This window comes from Anneissia japonica, unplaced genomic scaffold, assembly GCF_011630105.1.
Source record: "Anneissia japonica isolate Jap-2015-1 unplaced genomic scaffold, ASM1163010v1 scaffold284947_len354889_cov159, whole genome shotgun sequence".
NCBI lineage: Eukaryota > Metazoa > Echinodermata > Crinoidea > Comatulida > Comatulidae > Anneissia > Anneissia japonica.
The window spans coordinates 183242-201916 of record NW_022746767.1 but is presented as its reverse complement, the minus strand read 5'-3'; the positions used below and the strand labels follow the sequence as shown (position 1 = coordinate 201916).

Here is an 18675-nt window from a genome sequence, read left to right as displayed (position 1 = left end):
ATGCCCTCCCTCTCCACCTTTCAAAACAGGTCTATGCCCTTCCCTGGGTATGACATTGAACTCCATCGAATCGGCTCCTGATGTATGTCTTAGTGACTGCTGTTTGTTTTTAGGATGTGATCTGGTTTTTCATGTCCATTTTTCGTGATTATGACTATTCTGGCAGTGGATAAAGAATGCTTTGAGCAGAGGTGGATTTAAGGCCCCCCCCCCCTTCATTTTTTAAGGAAAAATAAAGAAGAAAAATATATTCAAATTGAAGTGCGAGAGTGTAATTTCCGGCCATCTAGAGATACCCTAGTAATAAATTTTCTTACCTCAGCCCCAACCATGGTGGGGCTGAGGTGGGTGGTTCCTCGGTTTGTGAAAGTCCCTCCCTCGTTCACCTCTCTTTCGAATTCCTGGATCTGCCACTGTTAATTTATTATATAATTATTTTTGCGCTTATTTATAATGCGTCTATTGCAATTTTCAATTTATCCTCTCAAACAGTTCTAAGAACGTTCAGAGTGCGCTACTTCACAGGGGGATTCGCCTCCTTGACCCCGCCGGGGTCCTACGTAATTTGCATAACGGCTCCCCCCCCCCTTTCAAAATCCTGGCTACGTCCCTGAACACACTATGTCCTATTTAGAATCTTTCAATTCGTGGATTAGATGTTTTAGAGCTTCATCTGTTCTTATAGTCCTAGTGTTGTAATTACATACACTTAAATTTAAAACTTTTCGTCCAGGATTGTTACTCGTATCAGTCCTGTGGCGTCCGTTTGGCTTTGACTACAAGACGTCATGTTGAGAAATATCCTCTGAGTTACAAATTCTGGGCACATTACCATCTCGATGGTACCAATTTTGGCCAAGGGTCATACGGCCGTTTCTTTGGTTTTCTTTCATCATGAGGGGTTTCTGCCTTATACTGACGCGCTGGCAGAGATGGCGTGTTGTTAGTAGAGGTTTTTAATTAGGGTTACCGCACCCTCAGTCTCCTTTCTTTCAGAGACAGTCCATCTTCACTTTCAATAGTCTTCTATAGATGGTGCTCCAACACCTCAAAGTTGATCACGTGTTCTTCCACTGATGATGGATGAAGTAGTAGATGTCGTTGGCTGAAGAACAATGTAATCTTACTCGTCCGCCTTCTGGTGGCATTTAATGTTATTAAATGTACTATAAAAACAAAGTGGACAAATTTTTATTATTTGGTTGTATTATTAATGTTAGTAAATGTACTATAATACTTAATACACTTACGTAAAAAATAAATACATGTATTATTAGATTGTATTTACTGTACTTAAATAAATAATGATGCTCTATGGTAAATTTAGTAAAATAGATACAACCTAATAAATAATTAGGCTAATTAATACAATGAAGAAATGACTGATACTCTACTTTGCTAATTATACTATAAACACCAGTAATTACTATATGAGTAGAATTAATTGGGTGTGTAATAGCTCCTGTCTATGTCTTAACCAACATCCCGATTCTAAAATGGATCATCCCTTTGTTAATAACATTTATTCCTACTGATATTTCTTCCTACTGGCATTATTTCTGATTTCCTTTTTTGTAGCGTTATAAGTCGTTTCACGTTACTAGGATTGAAGGATCCCCACACAATAATGGCGTATTTAAGGCTTGATACAATAAGGGATAATGTTTCCTTAATACTATTGTGTACCAATAAAGAGATTGTTATATATTGATTATTGTAAAATTGTTACTGTAGTTAATTTGGCCTACATTGGATATAATAATCAACTTTCTTAAGATAAACAGTTTTCAGTTTAGTGAGTTTCTTCTGACAAGCTACAGTATTACCATGGCCCTATGGGAATGCCGTCTTTCTACAGTATGACAGTTGCAGTTGAGTGCTAATAAGGTGATTTTAGGAGATTTTTTTTATCTACTTGCAAGTTATTTTTGGAAGCGACTGAAGAGCCGCGAGTAATTTTTGGAGGGGTGTGAGCCCCCACCCCGTGCACCCCATAGAAGTCAATCGTTAGTATAATGTATTACTTTAACAGACCTTTAAACGATTTAATAATACTATTGACCTGCACCACAGATAACCTCATTATATAACGTTTGTGAATACTATTATTCATCTAGGCAAGTATAATGTATAATTATAAAAAAAAAAATTTCCAACTGGTCTTCTGTGGCTAAAGGTTCAACTTTGACATTCTATTTGACGTCACAGGTCAACGACCTTTAGCTACAGAAGACCAGCTTGACCCATGATGCGTTCGTGATTGAAACCGAAATATTGTCACGAAGTAAACAAGAAATTCAAGCTGAAAAGATTATTTTTTTTAAAATATTATATGTGTACAGTAACATTAAACCGCCAAAGTACAGCATTTAACATACGTTCTTGTTTGAAATAATAATTTTTCAATATGCAATGTAATGTATTCATTTTTAAATTAAATTAAATTAAACACATCAACAGCACTGAATTTGTTTTAAATTACTAAAACACATCGCTATATTCAGCGAGCCGCAGTAAAGAGATTTAGATTATAAATTTATCAACATTTTTTTTTTCATGTAATAAAGAGCGCTCCTGTATATCAAGTGACCTACGATAAGTTGGAAGCGTCGCACTTTCCCACCCTTCCATCCGTACAATATTTAAGACACAAATAAACCATTAATAAAACGCTTATATCAATAAAATGTATAATTACCCTCTAATATCATTTCATATCAAACGTTGTAATAAACAATTGGCGGGCTTTCATCACTATCATCATTCTCTCCGGATGGAATTTGAACTCCATCACTAGACAAAAATTTTTGGCGAAACATTTCAATGATGAGCTTTGCTCTGCGGTACCGACGACATAACGCTACGAAGATAACTACAACTATCACAACGATAACCAAAATAATGTATATGAATTTCTTTTTTTTAACTGGATCTGAAAAGGAAAAAAAACAGAATCAAGGTATGTCTTCATCAGCATCATCATCACTACAATAATCATCATCATTATCACTATAATCATTATTATCATAAGCTCCAAAATCATCATTATTGTCATTATCTCAACCACAATCAGCAGATTTATCATTTCCAAAATGATAATCATCAATGTATCATCACAAGCGTAATCATCCACCATCAACATCATAATATTAAACATCACATCATCATCATCACACAATTTCAGTTATATGAAAAAAAAGGTGGTATGCCAGCAAATTTTTGGGGGATTAGATTTGCGGCTATTATTATATACCGTACAGGTCTGTATGATGGTCTTACTGTATGAAGCTCGCCTTGATGACGAGAGGATCCTGCTACAAAAAGTTTTTATACAACTCTTTTCGTTGAAGAGATATGATTGATACGATTGTAATATCTGATGATCCTATTGGAGCAGTTATTATTTATCTATTTTGTTTATATTTTTGTGTAATCTATTTTGAATACTATATACTATGATTTCCTGCTGCGTCCAATAAGCTATTTTAGCTATTGCTCCACCATGTGACAATAGACATGATATCAGAGAAGGTGGTGGTGTTGCTATTTGTTCGAAACAATCTAAATACTGTATAAAATTACGAGACGATTTAACTTTGCCTAAAAATATATGCGATTCCCCTTTTATCGAAATTATTGCTCCAAAAAAAAAAAAAAAAATAAATAAATAATTGGCATTATATATAAACCACCAGATTAAGATATAGGATTATTTTCAATAACAATGGATAAACTGTTAATTAAATTAAATTCTTTACAAAAAGATTGTAACATAATGTAATGTAGATCTAATGAAATTAAATAAACACAATCTCACCAATAATTACTTTAACATAATTATTCCCAATTTTTTTTCCCTACCATATCAAAGCCAACTTGGATTACAACCAGTAGTGCAACTTTAATAGACCATTTATATACAAATCAAATTAATACCGTGATAAAATCTGGTGTACTTATAACTGATGTATCGGACCATCTTCCCATCTTTCAAATAATTGACAATTAATTACTAGAATGTTACTTAAATTCTGATAGACCTTCTTCTTATTTTATAAACGATATTAATGCTTTATGTCATGATTTAACAAATGAAGACTGGTCTGATATGTATAAATGTAATCCTTGCACTTTCTTTAATCTATTTATTTAAAAGTTTTTTACCGTTTATAATCATTTATGTATTAATACGAAACGTAATACGAAACATAAAAAGAACAGTTTGTTAAAACAGCCTTGGATGACCAAGTCCGTTCTTAAATGCAGTGAGCACAAACATAAATTATACAAAAAAATTCTTAAAACTCGTGATCCCATTGGTGAACTAACTTTTAAAAAATATAACACATTTAAAAAAATTTTTATGTTAATACTCTAAAAGAAACTACTTTAATAATCGACTTGACCAATTTAAATCGAATCCTAATGGTGTTTGGAAAGTAATAAATTCAGTAATAAATCCCCCAAAAAAGAAATAATATTAAAACACTTAAAGTTGGGAACGACTATGTCCTTAATACTGATGACATGTGTAAACAATTTAATTCTTATTTTTCTGTAATTGGATCCACCTTTATTAATTCCATACCTAACTGCATTACAGATCCTTTCTTTTTTACCCACTCCACCACTCAATTCTTTCTTTCTTACACCTGTATGTGAACCCGATGTAATGGACTTAATAAATTGCCTTGATTCATAAAAGGGATCTGGATATGACAATCTTTCATCATCTGTACTTATACAAATTTATCCCTTTATTATTAGTCATTTAACCTATGCTATTATTTCCTCTTTCACTAATGGACATGTGCCTGATCACTTAAAATTGGCAAAAGTAGTTCCTGTTTTTAAAAAAGGAGACTCAAATTGTGTTAATAATTATAGGCCTACATCTATATTATCTGTTTTATCTAAAATTCTTGAAAAATTAATGTACTGTAGGCTTTATAATTATCTTACTATTAATAATATTTTAACCGATCGTCAATTTGGCTTTCGAAAACAACACTCTACCAACCATGCAATTCTTGATTTAATTAATTCCGTCTATAAATCTTTTGAAAATAATGAATACATGTTAAGTATTTTTCTGGATCTATCAAAGGTTTTTGATGTAATTAACCACAGTTTATTACTTTCCAAACTGTTTTGTTATGGTATCAGAGGTATCTCATTGCAATGGTTTAAAAGTTATCTTAATGGGCAGAAGCAGTTTGTTTAAATAAATTCATGTAAATCATCTGCAAAGAGTATAACCTGTGGAGTGCCTCAGGGGTCGGTCTTAGGACCACTCCTATTTTTAATTTATGTTAATGACTTAACAAATGTAATTAGCACCCTTAGGGTTGTCTCATTTGCTGATGATACTACCTTAATTTACTTTAATGAATGCATTGATAATTTATTTGATACATTTAATAATGAGTTGCCCATGATTAGCACCTGGTTTACTGTGAATAAGCTTCTTATAAATACTGCAAAAACAAATTATGTTTTATTTCATAGCCGTCAAAAAGGATAAAGCTAAATAAAGATAATCGTAATATTTATCTCAATGATTACTATTGAAAGGAAATATGAAACTTTTTTCTAGGTGTTTTAATTCATGAAAACTTATTATGGACTAGTCATCATAAATATATTGCAAATAAAATCTCAAAATCGATAGGTGTTATTAATAAACTTAAATATATTTTCCGCAACGTAAAACATAATATAGATTCATTTTGACTATTATATTTATTTAACTCGCCATGACATTATACTTTAATTATATTACATATTTTATACTTGCGTCCATTGTGGCTTAAATGATATGCTATGTTTCTCTATTTCCTGTTTTTATTTTAAATTTGGTCAATATACTATCTGTTTATTATACTGTCGGCATAATGTGGGAACGACTATTAATCTCCGTTCTCATTACAAACTGTTTATTATAATTAATGTATACCCGTTTTTAATTACACTCTTTATAACCCGCATTGTTTATTCTTTAACTTTTCCCACTACACTATTTCCGAGTATCTAGACGTGTAAATTTTACAAAATTGTCTGACCTCAGCTTCCAACCATGGTGGGGCAGAGGTTATTGGAGACCTGTCTCTTATACACATCTAGATGTGTATAAGAGACAGATATATATATGCATGCTTATATCTGTTTGACTTGTAGGGCTTACTAGTACAACTTCCTTGACTTTGTACGGATACTTCGTAACTCTTTATTCAGGAAACAAGCGAAGGGGAGAGGGGTGGTGAGCATTGAAATGGAGATGAGTATATGTAGTACTTCACATAACTTTCAACGTAGACCTTGTAAACAACTGCTTCAAGTGTGGTTTTAAATTATATTTAATAGTTACAGTTATTAATTCAAATATTTTACGTGTTGTTTAAATATAGACTTTATTAAAAAATTTTATATATTTATATACTTACATTTTAAAAGCTTCGGATATTAAAAAAAATCCGTTTGTTGACTTACTATTATTTAAAGAGTTATTTAAAAAAGTATTACAATTAAATTTGTACTAGCGTTGGGGCTCCTTTAAAAATAAAAAAAATTATAGATAGCGGACCTCTTTTTATTGTGACTAGCGAACCTCTTTTTCTATGACTAGCAACATATTTTATTTATTATGACAAGCGAACCTTTTTTTTTTATTATGAATAGCGAACCTTTCTTTTATATTATGAATAACGAACCTCTTTTTTTTATTATTATGAATTTCTAACCTCTTCTTTTTATTATGAATAGCGAACCTTATGACTAACGGTCCTATGTTTCTATTATAAATAACGAACTCATTTCTTGATTTTGACTAATGAACCCTTTATTATGACTAGCGAACCTGTTATTCTAATAATTAGCGAACTTTATAAATAATGAGCTTTATGAATAGTGTACTTTTTAAACAAACATGATAGTGAACCTTATAAACAATTGTATTTATAACTAGCGGACCTTATGAACAGTGGACCTTATAAATAGCGAACCTTATGACTAGCGAGTGGACCCCTTCAAAGACTAACTAAAACTAATCTTTTTATTACTGTAACTGGCCTTAAATTATGGAATGAATTGGATAATCAAAAATAAATTGTAATAATTGTAAATAAGTTCAGGGCGAAGGGTGTATCAATAGTAAATGTAATCACTCTACTAAGTGGCACTCCTTTACAAAACAAATATACCAAAGAGATGTTCTACAGTACATAAACTAAGTATCATTATGAGGCTTAGAGAGTGGAATTGCTTTTAGTCGTGAGAACAAATCCTGTTATCGTGACAAGAATGGAACCCGGGACTGAATTTCTAACGAAGCCTAAATGGCCTAATTGGTAAGGGCGTCTGTATAGACAGTAGAAGGTCGAGGGTTCGAATTCCGGTTAGGTCAACTTTTTTTCCACATTCACATATTCCTTCATTCTCTTTATATTATTATGATTTATTATTTAATAAAATAAAGTATCGATGTGGGGATCCTGTCTTCTTTAAAACTTAATAAAAGGCCGCATCTTTAATCTGTTATTTGCCGTTCAAAGAACTAGTGCTCTTCAACTAAGAATATGAAGCATGAGTTGAGTTATTTGGATATGAATTACCAACGAAATGGAAACATTTTGTTCGTTTGTAATTTGTCAATGATATTTTTTCATCTTCATATCATGGGTATTATTTTTTAAAAGGCCCTATCTATTGTCAGTTTGCTTTCCAAGCAAAAATACTAACCACGGAAATGCAGATGCCAAATCCACGACACTTTCCTTTAAACTGCCATCGAGATCATGTGAATCGCAAGCAATTAAAAACAAAACACTTAATGGCGGTAGTAGGCGGCCTCAGAGTAAATGATAAACTTACTGTAGCTATACTCTATTGCTCTCTGCTGCTGTGACGATCTATTTCTAACACCGCATTTGCAGTACTATTTGTGCCTGCACTCTTTATTCGAACTTAAAGTTAATTTGAACACTTTTGTATCAGTGGCACGCACCATCTGGTGGTGCACCCAAATAACAAGAAAACATTATAAAAACATTATACAAAATACAAAGAAAAGTTGAAAAAAAAAAAAATTAAAAAGACTGAAAAGAAAATATTAATGAGTACAATGGAAGGAATATCCTATGAGCAAGAGATGGGCGGCCCAACTCGACCCAAGCCGAATGGAGCAGTCCAACTTCAAATGAATGACTCAGCCATGTACTTGAGGCATGTTCATTTGTTGAACTTAAATTTGTAACACACCTAAAAAACGGCCCTTGCCATTACCAGAAAAAAAAAAATTCAAGTGACTAAAAAAATAATTATTTTTTCTTCTTTGTCTTCTCTTTCTTTTCTTTTTCCCTTTCTTATTCTTTTCTCCTTCCCATTTTTTTCTTTTAAGCAATTCAAATGACAAAGAAAATATCAGGTGTGTTATAACAAAAAAAAATCACCATTGAGGTCAGTGCAGTATCTATACAGGCACCACCAAAACCACTACAGTAGACTTACTACTACTATATCAATTTAATATTAATTTGTAGATACCGAAATAAACAATGAATCAGTACCTGTGATCATTACGCTACAGGTCGTTGTTACATTTCCTGTGCACATTGCTGATCCATGTAGAATACATGTTACGTTAAGACTAGCCAATAGTTGGAATGAAACCTCTGAGCTCAAGTCAAACCAGTCATTGATGCCTTTACTAATATTCTCTTGGGTTTCCATATAGAACTCTTCGTTGGTAGACCAAGAGATTTTAATGGAACCGTTAGGATAGAATCCACTAGCTATACATTTTAGTTTTACTGCAGTTCCCCTGTCAAAAGGACCTTCTGGACAGTTCAAAGTTGTATGGGGTGTTTCTGTATAAATTTGAGAAAACAACAGTTTCAATCAATCAATATGAATTTATAAATGGTTCTCACTTTGCAAATAATGAGAATATTCATATTAGGCATAAATAAATCAATTAATGTATAAATATTAAACATAATATAATATTATAATATATAAGCATGTATATATACATATATATACATATATATATACACATATATATATATACATATATATATACATACATACAAATATATATATATATATATATATATATATATGTATATATATAGGTTGAGGGCGAAATATTTGTATACATTTTACGGTAATTGTGTATACTAACTGAAACTAGTGAATGTACCTGTCTCAGTATAGGTTTTTATAAAATGGCAAATGGCATAGGACGTACCGGTACAAAATATTTAGTTTTTAGTTTAAATTGGGGCTATTTAACGTTGTTGGATCATGAAATATTATCGTAAAAATTTTAACTTACTGAACTGATGTAAAATGAATTCCTTAGTGTTTTTCCTGCCATGAGGAGTGTGACAAATCAAGATGTCTCCCTCTTCAACTGCTGTAGGTCTTATATAAAGTTTATTTGTTATAGGGAAATACGACGAAACTTCGTCATCTGGCCAAGAACTATTATCAGAAAATATGTACGAGGCAACAGGCTTATTTGCATCATTGTGGTACCAGTATAATACGGCTGTTTTGACCAAATTTATATTACACGTGATTACTACAGGATTTGATTGACAGAAATATACCAGTTCATTTCCTTGTATAAGACAGCTAAAACCTGAAGAATAAATGTAGCATTTTTATAAAGATTCTCCTTTCACCATTTAGAACAATTTATTTAAAAATAATTATTAAACAAAATATTTATTACTTTGATTAATTTATTTATTATATATTTATTTATTTAAAAATTATTGGCATTATAATAGCAGTTTTTTATATTGAATATAAATGAAATTAAGACGAAGATGATTGCGAAGGCGATGTAATGGCGACGACAATGACAATAATAACATTAATAACGATAATGTTGAACTTGCCATAGTCGAATCCAAAATGCCATGGAATAATTATTCGACTTCTAGATTGTTAATTATACTGGAAAACACAACAATTTGGCTTCTAATAAAAGTTCGACTTTTATTCGAGTTAGGCAAAGTCGACTTGGTTTACCTAGTTTAGTTTAACTATAATAACAATAATAATGATGATAAATTTGATATTGGCCTATTTAAGAATAATAATAATAATAATAATAATAATAAATAATGATGATGATAGCGATGTATTATGTGCAAAAAGATAGAAAAACTCTTTCCCATAATGAGAAGTAATGTTAAAATTACAAAAAAAAAAGTATAGAGTAAAAATACATGGGAAACTACAATAAAATCATACCAAAAACAATATGGAGTTAAAAAATAAACATTAAAACCAACTCAAAATCGGTGAGGCTCCAACTATGGCTGCCATGATAATAGCGAGAGCGATATTCAGAATTTTGGTTTGAAGGTTTGAAAAAGACCCAAGCACTAAAAATTATCAACGTGCCTGGCAAAAAACAACCCTGTGCACATAAAAAGGAGGAAAAATGGAAAATGGGATAGAAAAAGAAGTAAAATACAATGGCTTTCTCTGCTAACGCATTTCCGCTAAAAATCCGAATAAACGCGGGAGAAACCAATAGTGATAGTTGTGGTGATAATAATAAGTATTTATTATAATACATTTATTCTAATTCTAATAATAATAGTAATAATGATAATACTTGTGAGGATAATGATGATTCGGATGATTACTTTCTGTCATTAAATGTTCGATCTTAAGCTATAATATTTTCGTCAGTTTTACTTGTTTTTTGAAAAAATAATATTCATTAATTTATAAGAATAAAAATTAATATCAATATTATTAACTACTAATATTAATTAGATGATAAGAATGATGATAAAATTAATAACGATACAAATAATAATGATGATAATAATAATACAAAAATTGTGATTATGATATTAATAATAGAATAAATTATTAGTTATTATTATTACAAGTTCATACCATCCCAAATTTTTTAATGGGTATGGTTGATAAAAGATGAGTTGGATTAATGAAAAGGAACAATGAGTTGTTATAATGATATTGTAAACTGCGCGATTATGGGTCTTTTTTCTTAAAATTTATAAGTTAAAAAAAAAAACCTGCAAAAGCTCGACCGACCCAATTTTTGGGCGGATGCAGGAATTGGCGGTAGGGGTGCGTGCAAAAATTTAAAAAAATAGTACCTGTAAATGGCCGGAAATGACACTTTTATATAGTAAAATTCATCATCACATCACCATTATATAGTCAAAAGTATCAGCGATTTTCGGCGACCACAGAGATCTAATTCGTATGTGTAATGTACACATAAAACTTAAAAACATTCTCTTTGATGCATTTACTTTATCTACTTCAAAGCCGTGAGTCCACAACCACCTCAGCTCCACCATGGTTGGGGCCGAGGTGAGAAAGTTCATTTGAAGAAATAGTACCTTTAGAATGCCGGAAATGACACTTTTATACAGTATAAATTCACCATTATCACACCCTTATTGTTTAGTCTAAATAGAGCGCCAGCAAATTTCTCATGATCTTTATTCAGGCATTTTCGGCAACAACAGAGATCTAATTAATACGAGTGATGTACCATAAAACACTTTCTTTGATGTATTTGATATAATCGACCTACCCCAAAGCCGTGTGGACACATTCACATTAGCCCCACCATGGTTGGGGCTGAGGTGAGAAAATTTGAGGGAATATTACCGTTTTTTTTTGTTGATGTTGCGATTGATGTTTCGTCGACAGATGTTTTTTTTTTTGTGGAGGACTGGTAATCGTCATGGAAAATCGTTATTTATAGTCATACATACATGCTTGAGACCCACCATACAAATCATGTAATTATAAGATTCTGCTAAAAAAAATTCAATAGGCCTACAGGCCTATAATAAACACATGTTAATCTTTATTTTTTATTAGATATTTTAGGACTATAGAAAATCATAAGAGTCTATATAAAATGGACAATGTTTTAAATTGGTACAAATTGAGATAAAAAGAAAGACAAGATACAAGATGTGACTTTATAGCAAATTTAAGGAAAAGTTGAAATGTACAATAGGGATACTTTAAAGTAATAATATTAAAAATATTTAAAATACACCAGAATACAACGTACTTCAGATATACAGTGAAGTTAAAATATACAAGTAGTACTCTTCTTGAATTTCACTTTTGTGCAAGTATTACGACTACACTATTGCGAGTGGAAATACTACCGTTTAACTTACGATGAAGGACTAAGGAGATAAGCATAAAGGTGAATTACTTAATTTATCATTATCGTGAGTCATGGCGCGATGGCGTCAAGTAAACTTGTGTTAGCACTACTTAAATAAGTCGAAATAGACAGACATCCGTGTCAAAGGCTGTATAATTGTTTAATAACGGATATATAAAACATTTGACTAACTATATATTTTTTTTAATTAGGAAAAACACGAATTTATATATGCAGATAATATTGAACATTAGTATATACGGGTCTTAATAATATACAACAAGAATAAATCGTTTGTAGTAGAAATTGTGCACTTCTGAGTTTGTAAAAATGTTGGCCTAATGTTTACACGCTTCCAATTTTAACAACGGACAATACATTAATTGTTTTTATAATAAATTTAGCCTCTGATAACCGTTGCACCAATAAAATCGATGGAGTGGTTACTGAGATGGTTACGAAATGTACAAACAATTACTTTTTACTCTCAGTGTTGATCAGGAAGCACACAGTCCAGTTCCTAAGCCTATAAAAAGTGGGGGTTGTTACACTAGTGGATACAAATTTGCCCTTTTGCATGGTGCCTTATCTCTGTGCTACTTTGGTCTATTTAAATGATTTTTATGTCAAATTGTTCAGAAGACATACATTTGCATTTGCTCTAATACAACTTTTTAAATGAAAACTAATAGTTACTGAGAAATTCTTTAAAACCATGTTTTTTGGGCAAATATAGTTAAAAACCATATTTCGGAAAAATACTGTTCATATGTTTATTGAGACGTTTTACAGTAGTGAACTTTGGCATAGTGGTAGAAATAATTGTAGGGGTACAAAATCCAATTTACTGTGTGTGAATCTGATTTGACATATATGACCTTTGACCGAATTTTAAATGTTTTTTTTATAAAAAAAATACGAAATTTCCATATCTCTGTAATACTTTGATCTATTGAAATTATTTTTGTGTCGAATAGTACCGAAGACATAAATTTATATTTGCTCTAATACAACATTTTCCATGAAAACTAATGCTTACTGTGAATTTCTTTAAAATCATGGTTTTGAGCAAATAATATGAAAATTCCATATGTGACGGTTATAAAAAACAATGGATGGCTCCTACTGTAAGGCACTGGGTTTCATTGTTGTTAGCTGTTTTGACTTTTAAAAACTTGTTTACACTTTGTACAGCTGTAGTGACAGGTCTCTATTTTTGTAGTAGCTGTGCGGGAGTGCGTTCTTGGTTGTAACAGCCCTGTTGCGATCAGGTTGTTGGCTGATGGGTGTCTCTGGTGGGCGTTCCGTTTTTCCGTACGACTGTTGCAGGAGAGAGACGTGTCATCTAGAGACTGATGTTCTTTTTGTCATAGAGAAAATAGAAATATTTTCTCTTTTAGTTTTAGCTGATTTGATTATCTTGTTGTTTTAATGTCTTCCTTTTTGATTGTAATTTTTATATTTTTTCTTGTTGTTAGGATGCACCACCCCCTGTGGTTGAGTGCCACTGATTCAGAAGTGCATATCCAAATAAATTGTTATTATTATTTTATTATGTATATTGAGATGTTACAATACACTTAGTGATTTTGGCATAGTGGTAGAACACATTGTGGGGTACAAAATCCAAGTTACTGGAAATATGATTTGACCTCTGTATCCTTTGACCTCAATGTTTATGTTATTTATTGAAAAAACACTTTGGTCTATTAAAACAATGTTGGTATCAATTTATTTGCTATTACAAATGTTAACCTAATGCTTACTGAGAAATTCTCTAAAATCATGTTTTGGGCAAATTCAACATATGAAGAGCCATATTTCTGCAAAGTACAGTATAGTAGATCAGATATTTAGGTCTTAACACAGCATATTAAAATATTTCCATTATTATATTTTTATAAAATCAAAATTTACATAATCATTGTCTTCTTCCATACAAGTCTATAGGCCTAATGATGGAGTATGATAAATGATGATAACTTATGAAGCTGGATGGTGACAGAAATGATGGTGACAATAATAGAAAATTAATGGATGATGATGGTGATGGAGGATAGGGCCTACTGAATTATGCCGATGATGCTGATTGTAATGTTGATAGAAGATTACAATATTATGATGATGGATTGGATTTGATGATGGTAGTAGATCATTGTGACAATGATGATACAGTAAAAAGTGATGATTATGATAGGGATGCTAATGATGTTGTGGAATGATAATAGAGAAAATGATGATAGAGGAAGATGATTGTAATAATTATGATTATATGATCATGATGATAATGACAATGATGATAAAGGATGACAATTGTTGATAGTACGATAATGGAGAACGGTGATGAAAGGTGATGATGATAAAGTATGATGGTGATAATAGAAAATTACACGAAAACTATGTCAAAATGTCTAGGATGGGAGAATGATTTAGGGAGTTGATGATGATTATGGATGATGATGATAATGATTATGATGATGATTCTAAAGAAGAATGGTTTAGGATGATAGAGGAGGATAATAATGATACCAATGATGATGATGATGATTATGCAGAAGGATGGTTTAAAATGATGGAGGATGATGATGATTTTAATGATGAGGAAAGGATGATGTTTGGTTTGATAATTAAGGATGTTAATGTTTTTTCTGGATAATTATGTTGATTGATGGTGATATTGATGAAGATAAAAAATTAATACGCTGATGAAAAACGATAATGGGGGATGATGATGCCGTAGGATGACGACGATGCTGCAGGATTTTATTTTATTTTATTCCTTTCAGCACAGTACAACAAACAACAAAATCAATAAAGAAAGAAAGAAAGAAAGAGGAGGGCTGAGGAGGATATGGTGTGCCCCTCCAACTCCAAATTCAACACAAATTAAATAAAAAAGATATTTGCCAATATAACAATGAAAAGTCAAGATTAAATATTAATACAAAATAGATTTATCAAATATTTGTTCTTATTATAATAATTAATAAAAATAAATAAAGGTAAAATATAAAATCCTAAATATATACAATAATGACCACAATGATTACGACAATGATGGAAAATTGCGATATTGGATGATAAAGATTGATGATAATGTATGATATGGTGATAATTATTCCCAAAAAAATGGCAATTAGAGAATGAAAATGATAGCGATTTATAATGGGATAATTGTTGATGATGATTTATGGGGAAAAAAGGATGATGATATATCATCATTTAATACTGTCATCTTCTATCAACATTACAATCATCATTATCGGCATAATCCAATATCATCGTAATCCTCAATTACCATTATTGTCCTCCTTCAGCATAATAATTTTCTTGTTTTGTCACCACCACCCAGCCACCACCCATCGTCATAATTTATCATTCTCCATCATTATGGATGACGATTTATGGAAGAAGAAAATGGTGTAAATTTTGGATTTTTCTAAAAATATATTAAGGGGAATATTTCAATATACAATGTCAAGACCTAAATATTTGATCTAACAAACAGTGCTTTGGAGAAATATGTCTTTTTCGTATATTTAATTTTCCCAAAAACATGATTATAAAGAATTTATCAGTAAGCATTCGGTTTTAAAACAAAATCTGTATTATTTGCTTTAATTTAAATTTTGTTTGTATTTGCTTTAATACAAACAAAATTTGTATTAAAGCAAATAAATTGACATCAAAATAATTTTAGTATTTTTTAAAGCATTACAGAGAAATGGTAATTTTCATTTTTTTTCAATAAAAAACATAAAAATTGAGGTCAAAGTCATGAGTTGAAATCAGATTTCCAGTAATTTTGATTTTGTACCCTGCATCATTATGTTACCACTATATCAAAGGGCTAATTTGTATTCACTACTGTAACTTTTCAATAAACATATGTCAAGGCCTAATAATAAACAAAATATTGCATTTTCATATATTTACCCAAAAACACGATTTTAAAGAAATTCTCAGTAAGCATTAGTTTTCATCCAAAAGGTTGTATTAGAGCAAATATAAATGTATGTCCTCTGAACAATTTGACACCAAAATAATTTATATTGACCCAAGCGTTGCAGAGATACGACGATTTCATATTTTTGCCCCAAAATTATTTTCAGGTAAAATCTCAATAAACATTGGATGTCATGCAAAAAGTTGTATTAGAGCGAATATAAATGTATGTGTTCTGAACAATTTGACACAAATATCACATAAAAATTGAGGTCAAAGGTCACAGAAGTCAAATAAAATTTTCAGTAACTTTAATTCTGTACCCCCACATCATGTTCTACCACTATGCCAAAGGGAAAATTAGTATTCGCTACTGTAATATCTCAATAAACATATGTCAAGACCTAATAACAAACAAAATATGGCATTTTCATATAAATTAAAACACTATTTAAATAAATTGTGGGTTAAAGCATTAGTTTTCATGAAAAGAGTTGTATTAGATTAAATATAAATGTATGTCTTCTGAACAGTTTGACACCAAAGTAATTACTATAGACCTAAGCGTTGCAGAGATATAACCATTTCATATTTTTGCCCAAAAATATGATTTTTATGAAAAATCACGATAAGCATTGGGATTCATGCAAAAAGTTGTATTAGAGTGAATATAAATGTAACAATTCTGAGCAATTTGACACCAACATTATATTAATAGACCAAATCATTACATAGATATGGCAGATTCATTGTTTTTTAATTTAAAAAAACAAAACATAAAAATTGAGGTCAAAGGTCACAAAGGTCTAATCAGATTTCCAGTAACTTGGATTTGGTACCCCCACAGCGATTTTTTCCCGTACGAAACATTTGCATGAAACTTCACTTGGGCCATCTCGGATTGACTCGATACGAGGAACCAAAGCAGACGACGCTTCGCAATGTCGTGACGCTCGAGTTTTACTTTTATTGCTCTTTCTATGTTTACCTACGGTAGGCCTATGAAATCTTACGGATTTATGGGATGTACGTGTGTAACTAACTGTGACCTCTTGTGTTATTAAATGTTAGTATCTACAACAACAACAGCTAGTACCCCCTTTTATAAAGTGTAGATAGGTACACCAAAGGCTCAGGCTGAGAGAAAGAAGATAAACTACAGGCCTAAAGCAGGCTGAGTTAATTCCTACCTACCATAGGCCCTTCCTAAACTAGGCCTAGGTCCCTAGGGTCCTTTCTGACACCAACAGTCACGTGACGTTGATTAAAATTGAAAAAAATTAAAATTAAAATTTTGAAAAAAGGGGAAATAATTGAAGCATGAAATAAAAAATAGAGTGCATAAGAGAAATATTATTAAATATTAATAAATAATATATATAATATTCCGGCGTTATTGAACTTGGCCAAGCTATCCTTGTAATGTAATTAATGTTAAATAATAATAATAATAATAATAATAATAATAATAATAATATTAATAATAATAATAATAATAATTTCAGCATTAATTAGGCCTACCTTGGCCTAAGCCTTGTAGTCAAGAACCTATTTACTAGGCCTATAATTTTAATAACTAGCCCAAGGGAATATATTTTTTGCTATTTCCCCTTAACTTCGTTTTTTAATGTTTTCTAAATTCTCCATTGTCTAAGTTCCTAAGGTACGGTAGGTTTTAGTAACATAATAATTGATAATAATGAATAATAATAATAATAATAATCATAATAATAATAATAATAAAAATAATAATAATAATAATAATAATAATAATAATAATAATAATAATAATAATAATAAATAATCATTTCGGCATTAATTAACTTGGTCTAGCCTTGTAATCAAGAACCTGCAGATACTATTTACTATATAACTAGGCTTAGGCCTCATTTATACATTCATTGGTGCTCTGCCATTTTGGCAGGTTTAGCATCCAGTATTTTAGAGCTGCCTATTCTCAACTCTTCTCTTAATTTAAAAATAACTGTCACCCTGTTTCATTTGATAAAGAAACGCGCTATTCCTTTCTCTTTGTGCTTTCCCCTGAAAGCGTATATTTTTAGTAGTAGTTTTAGTAGGCCTAGGTAATTATGCAAAACCCAGAGATCTAACTAAAAAAAAAAAAAAATTATCACAGTATGTAACTCAAGTTCAAATAACACTTTCCATTACTCGTGCAGCTCAATCAAATATTATGTCATTTAAACGACCCATTAGTATTAGCATGGTAACATCAATGTATTTTTTTAAAATCAGACAGCGGCGTTCTCTCAGAAGTTGTTTTGTAGACGTTTATCTGTTGATGACCTTTTGACCTCTAGCCTGGGTGCAGTAGGAAATTAGCGGGAAAAAAGTAAAGGAAAATTTATTTTTGGTTTTTCTGAATCAGTATATCATATAGTGTCTCAGAAAAAAAATCCCCATTCTTAGAGCTTGGGCAATTTTTTTTATAGCACTTTAAAATTTTGACATAAGATATCCTACTTTGGGCTAATTAAGATGGGGGTAGGGGAAATAAATGTATGTTTTTAGTCACTTTTACA

General features: G+C 31.0%; 1 protein-coding gene across 2 annotated transcripts in view; it reads right to left on the bottom strand.

The window, feature by feature from the left end:
- Positions 1-502: 502 nt before the first annotated feature.
- Positions 503-18675, bottom strand: part of LOC117120287 — a 22897-nt gene continuing 4724 nt past the window's right edge. Inside the window, exons 3-6 of one of the 2 annotated variants that reach the window (XM_033265296.1) lie at positions 9335-9643; positions 8565-8864; positions 2699-2932; positions 503-1166 (exon numbers count right to left, since the gene is read on the bottom strand). In XM_033265296.1, the coding sequence (XP_033121187.1) occupies positions 2718-2932; positions 8565-8864; positions 9335-9643 (824 nt within the window). In that variant the 3' untranslated portion in view covers positions 503-1166; positions 2699-2717. Of the gene's footprint in view, positions 1167-1988; positions 2933-8564; positions 8865-9334; positions 9644-18675 lie in introns of those variants that run through there. The other variant, XM_033265298.1, reaches the window with a different exon arrangement.